The sequence below is a fragment of the Chiroxiphia lanceolata genome, chromosome 29 (genome assembly GCF_009829145.1).
Source record: "Chiroxiphia lanceolata isolate bChiLan1 chromosome 29, bChiLan1.pri, whole genome shotgun sequence".
NCBI classification, from domain to species: Eukaryota; Metazoa; Chordata; class Aves; order Passeriformes; family Pipridae; genus Chiroxiphia; species Chiroxiphia lanceolata.
The window spans coordinates 1,856,697-1,870,655 of NC_045665.1; the positions used below are offsets into that span (position 1 = coordinate 1,856,697).

Consider the following 13,959-nt stretch of genomic DNA (forward strand, 5'->3'; position numbering starts at 1 on the left):
GCGCCCAGCTCCGCCCCGCGCGCACCCGCCGCCGCCGCGCCCCCGCGCGCGCTCCCGCCGCCGCCCCGGGCCCGCCCGCCCCGGCATCGACACCGGCACCGGGCTCGGGCTGCGGGTTCCCGCGGGTGGAGACACCCGGGTGGATCTCATCGGGCTCAGGTGCTACCGGAATCTCACCGGGACCCCCAGGGTGGGGGCACCCATGCCAGGTCCTGCTGATATTGGGGGTCTCACTGCGAGCCCCGTGGGTGGGGGCACCCGTGCCAGGTCCCACTGGGATCAGATGCCACTGATGTTGTTGGGGTCTCACTGGGATGCTCCTAGATGGGGGCACTGGGTCTGGGTCTCACCAGGACCCGCACAGGTGGTGGCACCAGGGCCAGTGGCACCAGGGCCAAGTCCTGCTGACATTGGGGTCTCACCAGGACCCCCATGTGGGGGAGCACCCGTGCCAGGTCTCACTGGGGTCAGGTACCACCAATGTGGGGGTTTCACTAGGACCCCTGTGGGTGGGGGCACCAGTGCCTGTCCCATCTGGGTCGGGTGGCACTGGGGTCTAACTGGGACACTCAGAGGTGGGGGGGCACCAGAGCCAGGTCCCACATTGGGGTCTCCCTGGGTGGGAGCGCTGGGCCTCGAGTCACTGGCCCTTGTGAGTCTGTGTGGCTGAGGGAGCTGTGGGTGGGGGCTCAGGACCCCAGAGGGTCCTCATGCTGCTGCTCTCAGTGCCATGGGGGTCACACATGTTCACAGAGGGGTTTGGCCACCCTGGGGAGATAAGAGGGGGTAGGAGGGTGGGCACCCAGTCCCCATGGGCAACCTGGGTGCCGAGACACACAGACGCAGTGCCGGGCTCTGTCTCCTGCCCTGTCTTCCCTCAGGAACCAGAACACGGCCGAGTGTCCACCCACAGGGCCAGGCACTCACTCTCCCCACACCCCAAGGGTCCATGGGGTGGGCATCCCCGGGGAGAGTCACGGGGGGGCTTGTGGGTTCTCCCTGGGCACCAATCCTTTCTGACCATGTGTAAAGCAGAGACTGAGCTGAGCACCAGCTCCCGCTGCCCGTCCTTGTGGAGATCCCTTAGCAACTGCCGTGCGGCACCGCCCGGCAGAGCCGTGTGCCAGGTGATCCGCGCCTTGGCACACGTGTGCACACACGGGCGCGCTCGCGCCGGTGCGGGCACACGCAGCTCACCGCCGGCTCCCACGCGGGACCGCACCGGGCGCGCGCACGTCGTTGGCACCAACCCGGCAGCCTCTGCCCCAGCGGTGCCAGCATCACCTGGAGCTTTGGCAGCCTGAGGAGCTTGTGAATGAAACCAGGAGGCTCCCGAAACCGCGACTGGGCTTGCTGAGCCTGCCCGGGCTGCTCCTGCCAGGAACCACCTCGCTGGCGTGGGGAGCGTGGCCAGGGCGGTGCGGTGCCGAACAACCGTGTCCCCACGTCCCCACCAGGCAGGGCAGCTCCCAGGCCTGGGCAGGTGACACCATGTGCCGAGTCTTGGGGGATCTCCTGGCTCCCCACAGCTGTGGGGGGAGCTCAGTGTGGAAGAAGAGCCACACCCCTCCTTTCAGGCTCCCCAAAAATCCTTTGGCCATGTGGATGCTGTCTGGGCCCATGGAGGGAAATGAGGATGATGATGGCTGGGGCTCTCGGTCCCACTTGGCACTGTGGGGGACCCAGTGCCGTGATGCCCCAGCCCCCAGTCCCCATCCCACGGCCCAAGGCCCCGCCGGAGCCGTGCCGGGAAGGGGGAGGGGGCCGGCGGAAGGGCCCGGAGGACCAAAAAAGCCTCTTTAATTATTCATCTGGAGAAGTGAAGTGAAGAAAACACAACACGTGGAAAAGGGCTCTGCCTGCCCGGGGGTGAGAAGCGGGGGGGGGGCACTGGGGGGGTTGCAGGGGCTGGGGTATCCAGGTACGAGGGTGCCGTGGCAGCAGCAGCAGCGGTGGCATCCCGGGGTACCGCGCACCTCTGGGAGGACCTGCAGCACTGCTCTGCCACCATGGAAACGCCTCGGCTCGGCAAACCCATGGCAACACCCACCTCCACATGGAAACCCCCCGCTCCTGGCAACGCGCACACCGCCGCCAGTACCCGCACGCCGCCGTGCTCACCACGGGGGGCCCCCCTCCCCACACGGACCCTGATTTGGGGGGCCACAGCAGATGCACTGAGTGCTCTGGCAGGGATGGAGGGACTCGGGGTGGCAGATCACAGCCCTGGCGCATCACGGTGTGTGACCACTTGCCAGCACCCACCAGGTGTCACCTCCAGGGCGTGGGGACAGAGCCCGGCACATGAAGGGGGTTTTGCCACAGCGGGATATGATGTTCGTGGTGGGATGGCTGGGGGACACAGCCAGGTGGCTTCGCTCTCTAGAGGACACAAAAGGCCTCAAGCTCTCCAGGGCAGCCCTGGTTCTCCCCCATTCCCATACCCCTCTGTCTACTCCACCCTGTGCCCATCACACTGAGGACCATCAACTTTTTTGTCCTCAGAGTGGTGAGGACTGGAACAAAGCCTCCCACCCTCCATCCACGGGCATCAGGGGGTTGCCGTGCCCGGAGCAGGGTGGGTACAGGGGTCCTGCTGCTGCGGGTACCCGGCAGGGCAGGGGACCCGCTTTGCCCGTCTCGGTTAATATTTAACCGCGGCTTCCTGTGACAGCACGTCGCAACCGCAGAGCAGAGCCAGCATTCAATAAATCATCGCTGGGCTGGGAGCTGGGCTGGGGGAGCGGGGGGGGGCAGCGCCCAGCCGAGCGAGAGGGGGAGCCGATAAATAATTCATTAAATAAATAAACATGGCGAGAGTGCGGGGAGGAGGCAGGAGTGTAACCAAGAAAGGGCTCGGTGAACGCGGGCATGAAATATTCACCAGCCACACCTACCAGGCCCCAACGCGCTGAGCTCAGGGCTCCTGACCCGCCCGCGGGAGCCAGGTGCCGGCACGTGTCCAGCCAGACACGGCAAGAACATGCCAGTGGTAGGCAGGGCGGATGGCCTGGGTTGGGGAGCAGGCAGTGCTGGCACGTCCATGTGGTGATGAGCTGTCCTGGCTCCTGCCAGCTCCTCCTGGCAGCACTTAGGGCAGCCCCTCGCAGCCCCACGCTGGTGTTTGGGCACGGGGCTGTCCTGCCAGGCTGGGATGCCTGGGGAATGCTCAGCTCACTGTGTGTGCCCTCTGGCTCCCAGACCCGCTCCTCGCTGCCCCTTCCCTTTTATATCCCGTGTTGGTTGTTAAATTTGAATGAAGCCTCACGGATGGTTGCGCTGCCTCAGCACCTTGATGAGCACTGGGTAAGCGTCTGAGCCCTCCCATTTCCCAGGGAGAGGAGGGACCCCCAGCCCTGGAGGTATCCTGTGGGACATCCTGGGGCTGAGCTCAGAGTCCTGGCAGCATGGGCACAGGGATAGTGAAGATGGATGGCAGTGCCACGGGCCATCAGGCCACCTCCCTGGTGAGCCACAGGTCCAGGCAGAGCGGCCTCATGCCAGGGTGGGTCAGAGGTGAGCCCCGCTATGCAGAGGGACATGGGGGCAATTCGTTAATTAACATCTCAGTGGCCAAAGCTAATTGATGTGGAGCTGGACAGTGCAGGATTGGAGTGGATGGTGCTGAGCTCTGGCCACCCACGAGCGGGCAGAGGTGCTGGGGCTGCAGGAGGAAATCAGCTTCCTCATGGAGCCGCTGGATGAGGCTGCTCGTGGTTCCCAGCCCTGGCACTGGGACTGCTGCCCGGCGGGAGGAAGCTGCAGGGTTCCTGCCCTGGGCGCCGGGCGCCTGCTTGTCAGAACCCTGGCTCCGACAGGCCCTGCCGTGCCAAATCTCACCCGCCCTGGGTGTGTGGGACCCAGAGGTGCTGGGTGGGAGGTGCCAGTGACCAGCTTCTCACGGCCCCCAGGGCCGGCAGCCGCGGTCCTGACGCTGCCCCGGCACGCGGGTGGTCCCAGGAAGGAACAGGTCACCACGCACACACTCTCAGTTCAGCCCACCCTGCAGCACGGTGGGTGCTGGGCTGGAGTGCCGGGTAGTGCCCGGCTGTCCCCTGTGCCACATCCCATGTCCCAGCAGCCCACACGCCAGCCGGGACTACCTGGCAGGAAGCGCCTGAGTCAGCAGCCGGCAGTGGGTGACTCAGCCGGCTCCTTTCCTCGCTTCCCGCATGGCAAACCTCCCTGCCGGCCTCAAGATCACTCCAATATCACCACTGGTGGCAGCCCCACCTCGCTCCCAGCCCCTCCTGCTCCGACATGGCCACGGCACGGACGTGCCAGAGGGCGTGAGGGCTGTGCCGGGTGGGAGCCGTGTGGCGTGGGCAGGGTGAGCACGGCGGGGGCCTGGCACGTGGCCCCGCTGCAGCACAGCAGTTACAGCTCCCTGGGGAAGGGACAAGGACACTGAGATGGGTCTGTGGTTGCCAGCCCCAGCACTTGGCTCCCCATTGGCCCTGGAGCACGATGCTTTGCTCTTCCTGGCTATGACACCTCGGCATCCCCTGCGAGGTGTCTGGGGGTGCCTAAGTGACATTATTCCAATGAAGGGGTGACAGGCAGCCTTGATATCCTGCTCCCACCATACACAGATCACGGCACAATCGGCATCTGGGAGTACTGGCAGAGGTGGGAGTGAACCAGGGGGTGCCAGGCTGGGGGTGATGGGGACAAGTCCATGCCGTGGGTGGGGGTACCAGGCTGGGGGTGATGGGGACAGGTCCCTCGGGTTCTTCCCATGCTCCTGCCCTGACTCGTCAGGCAATGGTGCCAGGGGAACTGCAGCCTCTCAGGGCAAAAAGAGGGATGGGGATGGGCACAGGAGTACCAGGGAACACAGGAGCCATCCTAGGAACCCACAGCTTGGCAGTGTGGGGATAGTCCAGCTCTGCACCAGCAATGGGCCACCAGCCCCAGGATCACCCACCTGCCCCTTGGGGACAGCCCCTCCCCATCCCACTCCGGGCAGGGGCCGTGGGGGTAGGTGACACCCCCTCCCAGGGAGAGGGGCCAGGAGACACAGTGCCCCCGCCACGCTGTGCCCTTGGTGCCAGGCAGAAGAGCAGAGAATCAAATGAGCTAATAAATTGAGGGGGGCAGCGGGGGGTCGGGGCTAAGTGTGCAGGCGCAGGAGATTCAGAGCCTGAAATATTCATCAGGTCTGATGCAGCTCCTGCCGTCACGGCGGCCGTGAGCGACGGCACAGGGGGGCTTCAATAACGCATCACTCAGAAAAGGCTCGGGAGAGGGGCCAGGGGTGCAGGACCACCGTGAGAACAGGGGGTCCCTCTGCCAGCTGCGGCTGCCCCAGCCCTGTACTGCCGGCCGGGTGATGCTGCCCTGCTGGGAGCAGGGTGCTGAGCAGGGCATAGAGAAGGTGGCGCTGGTGGCACCATCAGGAGCAATTGGGAGAGCACCAGGAGTTGCTGGGGGGAGTGAGGTGCCCCGTGCCGCTGGCACCCACCACCCAAGGGGGTGGCAGAGGACCCTGGGAGGTGCAGCATTGCTGCAGCCTGGCAGTGGGTGCCAGTCGCTCCATCTGGGCTGGGTGGGGGTCCCATGCCCAGGTGTGAGCATGGCCCCCATGCCACCCATGTGGGGTGTTGCTGTCTCAGCCACTTTGTGCTCCTTTGCTCAATAATTCAGTGCATTGATCTGCCTGTGCTGTGTTTGCCTCTGGCCACGGGCCGGCCACACCATCCTCCTGCCAGCTTCTGGGACCTGCCCATCCTGTCCCTGTGCCCAGGCTGGGATTGCAGGGATCCAGGGGACTGCCCGTGGTAGAGCAGGGCATGCCAGGCCTGTGCCTGGCAGAGCCAGACGCTGGCCAGGCAGCACCGGGATCTGGCACAGCTAACGAGGTAACTTTGCCAGGGAAGCTCGTTAGCGGCCTGAGGATCAAAGGAGCACAGGGCAGATTGATGGACGTGGTGAGCAGGGCCTGAGATGTGCCAGGGATCCAACCTCTCCATCTCCCCAGCATCCTCCCAGTGGACACGTGCCCAGAGGGGCTGGATGGCACTGAGGGAGGTGTGAGCCACTCGTGCTGGGTGCCACAGTGACACCCTGGCACCCAGCACTGTGGCTGACCCTGCAGCACCCCCTTGGGCACCCTTGGGAGCCCACTCCAGCCCCTGTCCTCGTTGTCTGGCTGCCACAGGGAGGGGGGGCAGTGCTGGGGTGGTGACACCAGGGCATTTGCACCCACCCACTGAGGTCCCAGTCGTCCTCCACGGGGATCCAGAGAGGGTCCCATCACGGAGACCCCACAGGCCCTCAGTATGCAGCAGGTCCAGGCAGTGCTGGCAGCAAGGGCAGCTCCTGCCCATCCATGTTCCAGCACAGCTGGATTATTGTCCATCAGGATTACATCGGGCTGGAGGAGGGGGGCACTCCAGCACGCACAAGGGCATGGGCAGACAGACACAGTCAGGGACAGACAGACAGACATCCCAGCCCAGAACGGTGATGGTGCAGGCAGTGTTGCTCGTGCCCACGTCCCCATGCCCCGGTGACCCTCCCTGCCACACCAACCGCCCCCCTGGCCCCCGGAGCAGACACATCGGTGCCCGCTGTTCCCACCCGGCAGCTGGACTGGTCAGTGGAGCCACGGCCGTTCACCCCGTCCCATGGGACATGGGTGGGATGTGACAACCCCTGCGCTGCCCCCAACCCGGTGCCCGCGCCCTCATTGCTATGGCAGGAGCAGGCTCGGTGCGTGCGGCTCCGGTTGATTAGCCGGTGCGGGCCAGCTCCCTCCAAGCCCCCGCTGAGTGTTTTGCTAAATTATAACCTTGACGATGCGCATCATCAGGCGGCTGCTCGGGGGAACAGCCGCCCCTGCCCGCCCGTGCCCTGCGCTCAGCACCGCCGTGGTGGTACCACGGAGCTGCACAGCTGGGGTGGCATCATGCCGGGCTGGCATCACGCCAGGGTGGCATCACGAAGGGGTGGCACCCCTCTGAGTGCTTGTGACCATTGGGTGATGAGGGAGCTGGCCCGGGGTGGGTGATGGGCTCTGTGGTGTGGCCCCAGGGTCCAGAGGAGCCCGTGGCCAGTGCCTGGCACCCAGTGCATTGTGCCTGATGCCCTGCGCACCCTGTGCCCTGCTCCTCGGGGCTCGGCACGCGTGTCCCCTCAGCACACGTGTCCCCTCGGCATGGCGAGCCGGTGGCCCCGTTTCCATGGTGACACGGAGCCATTTCCCATCTCCAGGATGCTCTCGGCAGCTCTTTGGGTGGGCACTGCAACCGTTGCCCTTCGCCCATAGGGGACAGGCAGGGATGGGCCCCGCTGCCCTGGGGGGCCGTGCTCCTCCCTTCCAGCCCTCTGGGGGGGGGAGACCATGCCCCGTGTCCCCCCCCGTGTGTCCTAGGGCTGCCTCAGGGCGGCTGTCGTGCCTGACCTCATCCTCACCCCAGGGTGGTGAGGGGTGTTGGGGGCATGCTGGGGTTCCTGTCCCGGCGTGGCTGGCTGGGGGGACTCTGGCAACGTGGCCAGATAAGGGACCCAGCGCCAGGAGTGGAAGCTGCTGGGAGAGCACCACGGGGCTGGGAGACCATGACCAGGCTCTTCCTGGTGCCACGATGCACCCACGGTCCCTGTCCCGCTGGTGAGCCGGGGCATAGGGTGGGTATGGCCGTGTCGTGCCCCCACCTCACTGCCCACCGTGGCTCCCAGCCTCTGGCACGGCACGGCTCTTTATCCCGCTCTCCATCTCAGCGCTGCCTATTAACATTTCCCATCACTTGCTATTCCAGGCGATAAATTTTTCCTTCCTAATTTCGGAGCTTTTCACTCCCACCCACCTGGGGCTGCCCCACGGGGGCACCCGGCATCCTCACCCCCACCTCCTCCCCGTGGCACCCCAGGCTGGCGTGGGTGGCACGGGGTTGGGGGGAGAGGACGGGGGGGCCCCGAGGCGGGGGGATGGCGAGACAGAAGGGACGGGCTAATGGAGCCCATTCCTTGAATAGATTCAATTTCTGCCGCGGCGGCTGCGGGGTGCGGAGCCATCAATTGGATTCAGGGGACGGGGAATCTGATTTGGAGCGGCCGCGCCATCAATTAGCCGTTATTGATGGCATTGCTCATTGGAAGTCGATGGGATTTGAAGCCGGCGGTGGCTCCCGCATACCAAACAACGCCGGCTCAAGGACAGGACCCCGCTGAGCCCGGACCCAGCACCCACCCCCGGGGGCGCCAGAGGGACCTCCTCGGCCCCTGGAATATCCGGGGGGCTGGGGAAGGGGCGGCGCAGTGGCAGCCCCCTCTGGAATACCTGCATGGGAGTCCCACAGGGTATGGCTGTCCCCGGGAACACGGGGTCCTAGAATCGCTGCGTGGGGGTCCCACAGGGCACAGTTGCCCCCTCAGCATCTTTAAAGGGGGGTCTTTTGGGAGGATTCCCCCACCCAGCATCCCCCACATGGGGATGCCACAAGGCATGGTTGCCCCCTGGAATCTGTGCACGGGGGTCCCACAGGGCACAGCCCCTTAGAATCCCTGCATGGGAGTCCCACAGGTGGGTCCCTGAGCATCCCGCATGGGGGTCTCTTGGGTCGGATGCCCCCCAGATGGTTTCACACCCCCCCGGGGTGGGGTCTCCCAGGACATGTTCTCCCTGCACTAGGCAGCCTCTGTGTCTCCCATGGGGACGGGGTGCCCCTGTCCTGTGGGGTTGAGGGTGCGGGGTTGGGGTGAAGGATGGGGGATGGGATGGGGTACAGGCTGGGGTGCAGGTTGGCGTATAGGCTGAGATGGGGCGCAGGATGGGTGCAGGCTGGATGGGGTGAAGCTGGGGTGCAGGACAGGACACAGGATGGGTGCAGGTTGGGGTGGGGTGAAGCTGGGGTGCAGGACAGGACACAGGATGGGTGCAGGCTGGATGGGATGAAGCTGAGGTGCAGGACAGGACACAAGATGGGTGCAGGTTGGGGTGGAGTGAAGCTGGGGTGCAGGATAGAACACAGGATGGGTGCAGGTTGGGATGGGGTGGAGGCTGGGATGGGGTACAGGATAGGGTGCCAGATGGGGTACAAGGTGGGATGGGGCGCAGGGTGGGGTGCAGGATAGGATGCAGGATGGGTGCAGGCTGGGATGGGGCGCAGGGTGTGGCGGGGGAAGGGCAGGCAGCAGCGGGGGGGAGGGGAGCGGCGCGGTCGATGCTTTCGCTCAGCCTCTCTTGCCAAGCAGCTTCTTTCTCCCAGAAGCCATAAAACCTGTCTGACGTGCCCGGCACCACTGCGGCAGGCGGCCGGCAACGCCTGCGTGGCGAGGGGCTGGGGGGCCCTGCTGCGGGCGGCCCTGGGGGCAGCTGGGCCACCTCTGGGTCCCCTGGGAGGGCAGTGGGGGGCTGCACTCATGGGATGGGGGAGCAGGAGCCTCAAAGGACTCTCGTGTTGGTGGGTGAGCCTGGGGTGTGTGGCTGCACCGGAGCCATGACCCTGGCAGCGACCTGGTTGTGCCCTGGGATGGGCCCCTGCAGCAGCCTGGGTGCCCACTGGGGGAGAGGAAAACCCCCCAGGGCCCCCATTTTGGGAGTGCATCTCACAGGGTGTGTAGCAGACAGACAGATGGATGGAGAATAGCTGCCCTCTGGACACCCGACCCCATCCAAGGGCAGCAAGTGGGGCCAGGGTGCCCAGCTGGGGGTTTTGGGTGAGTGACCCCCAACCCTGCTGCCCCCGACCCTCTGTCCTGGGGCTCATCCCACCTCCAGGTGCTAATTACCGGCAGCTTGCCTGTAATTAAAGGTCTCCGGTGGCATGAGCTGACGACTCAATATCAAGCCACTCCAATTAAACCCTCGGCCTTAAAGGCTGTGGAGGGAGAGAGGGGCAGGGACCCCCTGGAGCGGCCACCCCGGCATCTCTGCAGGGGCAGGGGCACGGGCAGGGGGGACGGCGGGGGGGCCGCACACCCGGGGCACAGCAATCTTGCAAACACTGTATTGCTCAGTCACTACCAGGGGTTAAAACCAAACTGAGGGCACGGAGGAAGGCGTCTTCCCAGAAGACAGATCGGTGTGTCCTCACCAGAGGAGGAGGAGGACACGGCAGTGGCCGACGCTGCCATCGGAGCTGCTGCCCCGCTCCAGGGCCTGGGGGGTCCCTGGGCCCCCTGGGGCGGGGGGTCCATGGGGGAAGGCACAAGATGAGGTGACGGCCATGGGGCAGAGGAGGCATTTGCTGAGGGGAGCCCAGTGCCAGGGTGATGCCGTGGGGGCGATGCCGGCGTGCGGCGATCCCGGTGTCCGGCGGTGCTGACCCGTGGCAATCTCGGCGTGCGGCGATGCCAGTGGCAAGCGACAGCCCTGGGAGGGAGAGATCCCCATCAAGGGACGCTGCAGTGCAGCAAGTGGGTACCCACCCATCACCCCAGAGCCTCCCTGCTCCCCCCTCACCTTCCAGCCCGGAGCTCCCGGCCCCGGCTCGGCTTTGTGGAGGTCCGGCAGGTGGGTCGTGGCCCGGGGCTGCCCCACGGGCTCGAGGGGGTTGGCGGTGAGGAAGAGTCTGGAAGCGGCGCCGGGGCAGAGGAGCCCATCCCCCCACCACGGGCAGTGCCGGGGTCAGATCCGGAGCAGGGCCAGGAGCACGAGTGCCAGGCACGGCGTGCAGGGCTGCGGTGGGACTGCGGTGCCCCGCGCAGGCACAGCGTCTGCCAGGGCAGGAGCAGTGGTCAGGGTGAGCCAGTCCCCGGGCCCCCACCGCCCCTTGGCCCCTCTGTACTCACCCTCGGGCCCCCCACGCCCGTGGGGCTGCGAATTGGGCACCTCTGTCACGGGCTCCGGTGCTGAAACAAACCCCACCAGCGTCAGGGAGCGGCTCCCCTGGGCTCCGTGGCATCTCCCCCGAGGCACCGGTACCCCCCCGCGGGGACCGGGCTGCCCCGGGGGCGAGGGAGCCCCCAGGTTTTTGGGGCACAGTCCCCCCCAGCCCGACTCACTGGTGCCTCGGCAGCAGACGGTGACGCGCAGCTTCAGGCAGCGCCCGGCGCTCTCGGGGCTGGGGACGGCTGGGCAGGGTGGGGGGATCAGCGGGGACCCCTCGGCACGGCCCCCCCAGCCCGACGGGACCCCCCGACGGCGGGTCAGCGCGGGCCTGGGGCGCCCCCTCCCGGCGCATTGAAGGAACGGCACCCCCCGGGTGCCCCCACCCCGCAGCATCCAGACCCCACCCTGCATCCCGAACCCGTGGGTATCCAGAACCTCCCACCCCGGGTACCCTGAACCCGCGGCATAAAGACCCCCTCCTCATACACCCCGAACCCAGGGACATCCAGACTCCCCCCCCGCCCTCCTTCCCCCGGGCACCCCGAACCTCAGGGGTACCCCGACCTCCTTGTGCCCCCAAGCCGGGACATCCAGAAACCCCGAACCCGGGGGCGCCTCGACCCCACTATGTTCACTCTGACCCCATCGTGCCTCCACCCCGGGGCATCCAGACACCTCCAGCAGCCCATCTTCCTATGCACCCCCCACCCCAAGGCATCCCACACCCCAAACCTGGGGCATACAGACCTCCCCACCTCAGGTGCCCTGAAGCCAGGGGCATCCCAACCTCCCGCTATGTACACCCTGAGCCCCTTGTGCCCCCACCCCGGGGACATCCAGATACCCCCTGAACCCTGAATTCAGGGCATCCAAATCCCCCTCATGCACCCCCAACCCCCTCGTGCACCCCGATCCCGGGGAATCCAGACACCTCCTGTACCCTGGTTTTCCATGCTCCCCCCACCCCAGGGCATCCAGACCCCACCCTACACTCCAAACCTGGGGTGCCCTGACCCTCTCGTGTCCCCACCCAGGGCATCCAGAACCCTCCTGCAACCCAACACCCTCATGCCCCCACCCAGACACCCCCTGCACCCCAGGAGCATCCAGAAACCCCCTGTGCCCTGATCCCCTCATGCCCTCACCCAGGGCATCCAGACATCCCCTGCACCCCACCTCTCATGAACCCCTCACCCCAGGGAATCCAGAACCTCCCTGAATGCCACATCCCCCAGAACCCCACATCCCAGGGCACCCTGTATACCCCTGCACCCTGACCCCTTATGCCCCCATCTTTGGGGCATCCAGACCTCCCTGCACCTCAACCCCAGAGTCATCCAGACTCCCCCTGCTCCCCCCAACCTCAGCGGGGGATCCAGATCCTGTGTGTACCCTGACCCTCCCTTGTGCCCCAAACCCACTTCCATGGGACCCTGGGGGGCTGCACCCAAGACCCCTGACATGCTCTGGCCCCGAGGGGCTGCACCCAGTGCCCCAAGGTGCCGTCACCCCAGTGCAGCCCCCCACGGCACCCGGGGGGGGGACTCACAGATGTAGTAGTAGGTCTCCCCCGGCTGGAACTCGAAGCCGAGCGAGAAGGGGGTGAAGCGCTGGATCTTCTCGGAGAAGCGGACGGGCCCGAAGGGCGCCCGGGGCCGGTTGCACTCCCAGCGCTTGAAGGCACCGGGGGTCTCGTAGCAGCCGCGATAACCCTCCCGGTCCACCATGAAGAGCGTGAAGGTCTCTGCCCGGCCGGCGGGCACGGCCCCCTCGTAGTGCGGGCAGTAGATGTCCAGGTAGTCATTGATGGCCACCTGGATGGAGTAGTCGTCCCGCAGGAACCTGCCGGGCGGGACGAGCGGGGGGGTTCGCCGGGAGGGGTGTCCCGCTGCCCCCCGGCCCCGGTGGAGCAGGGAGCTGGGCTTTCCCCCAAAACAGAGACCGGACACCGCCCGCGCCACGCAGCCAGGCATCAGCTCGGATTAGCCGCAGGCCGCTGGAGCTGAATGGGCTCGGCCACCGCGGCCGGAGGCGGGGGGAGAGCCACGCTGCCCGGGCACAAAGCCCCTCGCCCCAGGCACCCGCCTCGCCGCTGATCGGACACGACACCCCGGTGGGGGGCCGTGCGGCGGGACGCTCCCGCACCGGCTCGGCGCTGGTAGGAGGCGGTGGCCGGGGCAGGGGGCACGGGGGGGGCTCTGGCAGCAGGAAGGGCAGGGGAGGGGGCCCAGCTCAGGCACGGGCAGGATGCAGTGAGCTCACAGCGTGTGCGGCCAGGCCGGGGTGGAGCAGACAGCTCTGCGGGCACACACGTGTGCACACACATGTGCACACACGTGCACTGCACATGCTTGGTCCTGGGAAGGTAATGGAGCAGGGGGGGCTGTCAGGGAGACCCCAACCCCCCTTCATCCACCCCGGTGCAGGCGGTGTTCGTGGACGGTGCAGAGTCCTGGCAGAGACCAGAACGTTCATCACTTGGATGGCAGCACTGGGTGGGGGGGGAATCTGGGCCTCTGAGCCCCCCACCGAGGCCGGGGGCTACTCGAGGACAGGACGGGGCACAGGCTCACGCTGACTCAGAACATCCCACGGGTAACGCTGGCTGGGACAGGCCCAGGCAGGGCCGAGGGCTGCCTGACCCTGCTGAGGGGCACACGGAGCCCCACTTCCCACAGGTGGTGGGGTGCCACCTCTCCCATCCACGGGGGAGGAGCAAGGCAGCAACTGTGCCCCAGCCCTGCCCGTCATGTGCCCACCTGCCCCAGTCCCGCAGGCCCGGGGCACAGGACCTGCAAGGGGGAGCACAGCCTGCAGGATCCCAGCCCAGCATCCTGACCCTTCCCCCTGCTCCCTGAAGCTGGGAAATACCTAAAATGGAGGAGGCCGGGAGCAGGGACAGGGCCAGACCCCAGCCCACCGGTGATGGCAGAGCCCACGGGCAGCACCCCTGGCAGGGTAGGGGCTGGGGTGGCCCCCAGCAGTGGGGACACCCACCACGGGAACCCATGGGAACCCTTGACACTGCCACCCACCACCTTGATGCCACCAGAGGATGCCCAGAGCTCAGTGCCACCAAGCGCACTCGGGCTCGGCACAGTTGGGTATCACCAGGGACTTGGCAGCACCAGGAGTGCCACCAGCTTGGTGCCACTGGGGACTTGGTGCCACTGGATGCTCACTGG

At 66.5% G+C, this 13,959-nt stretch overlaps 1 protein-coding gene across 1 annotated transcript in view; it reads right to left on the reverse strand.

The window, feature by feature from the left end:
• Window positions 1-10,419: 10,419 nt before the first annotated feature.
• Window positions 10,420-13,959, reverse strand: part of EFNA4 (ephrin A4) — a 7,325-nt gene continuing 3,785 nt past the window's right edge. The window contains exons 2-5 of the mRNA XM_032712872.1: window positions 12,324-12,616; window positions 10,948-11,016; window positions 10,735-10,794; window positions 10,420-10,659 (exon numbers count right to left, since the gene is read on the reverse strand). Of these exons, the coding sequence (XP_032568763.1) occupies window positions 10,571-10,659; window positions 10,735-10,794; window positions 10,948-11,016; window positions 12,324-12,616 (511 nt within the window). The 3' untranslated portion in view covers window positions 10,420-10,570. The remainder of the gene's footprint in view (window positions 10,660-10,734; window positions 10,795-10,947; window positions 11,017-12,323; window positions 12,617-13,959) is intronic.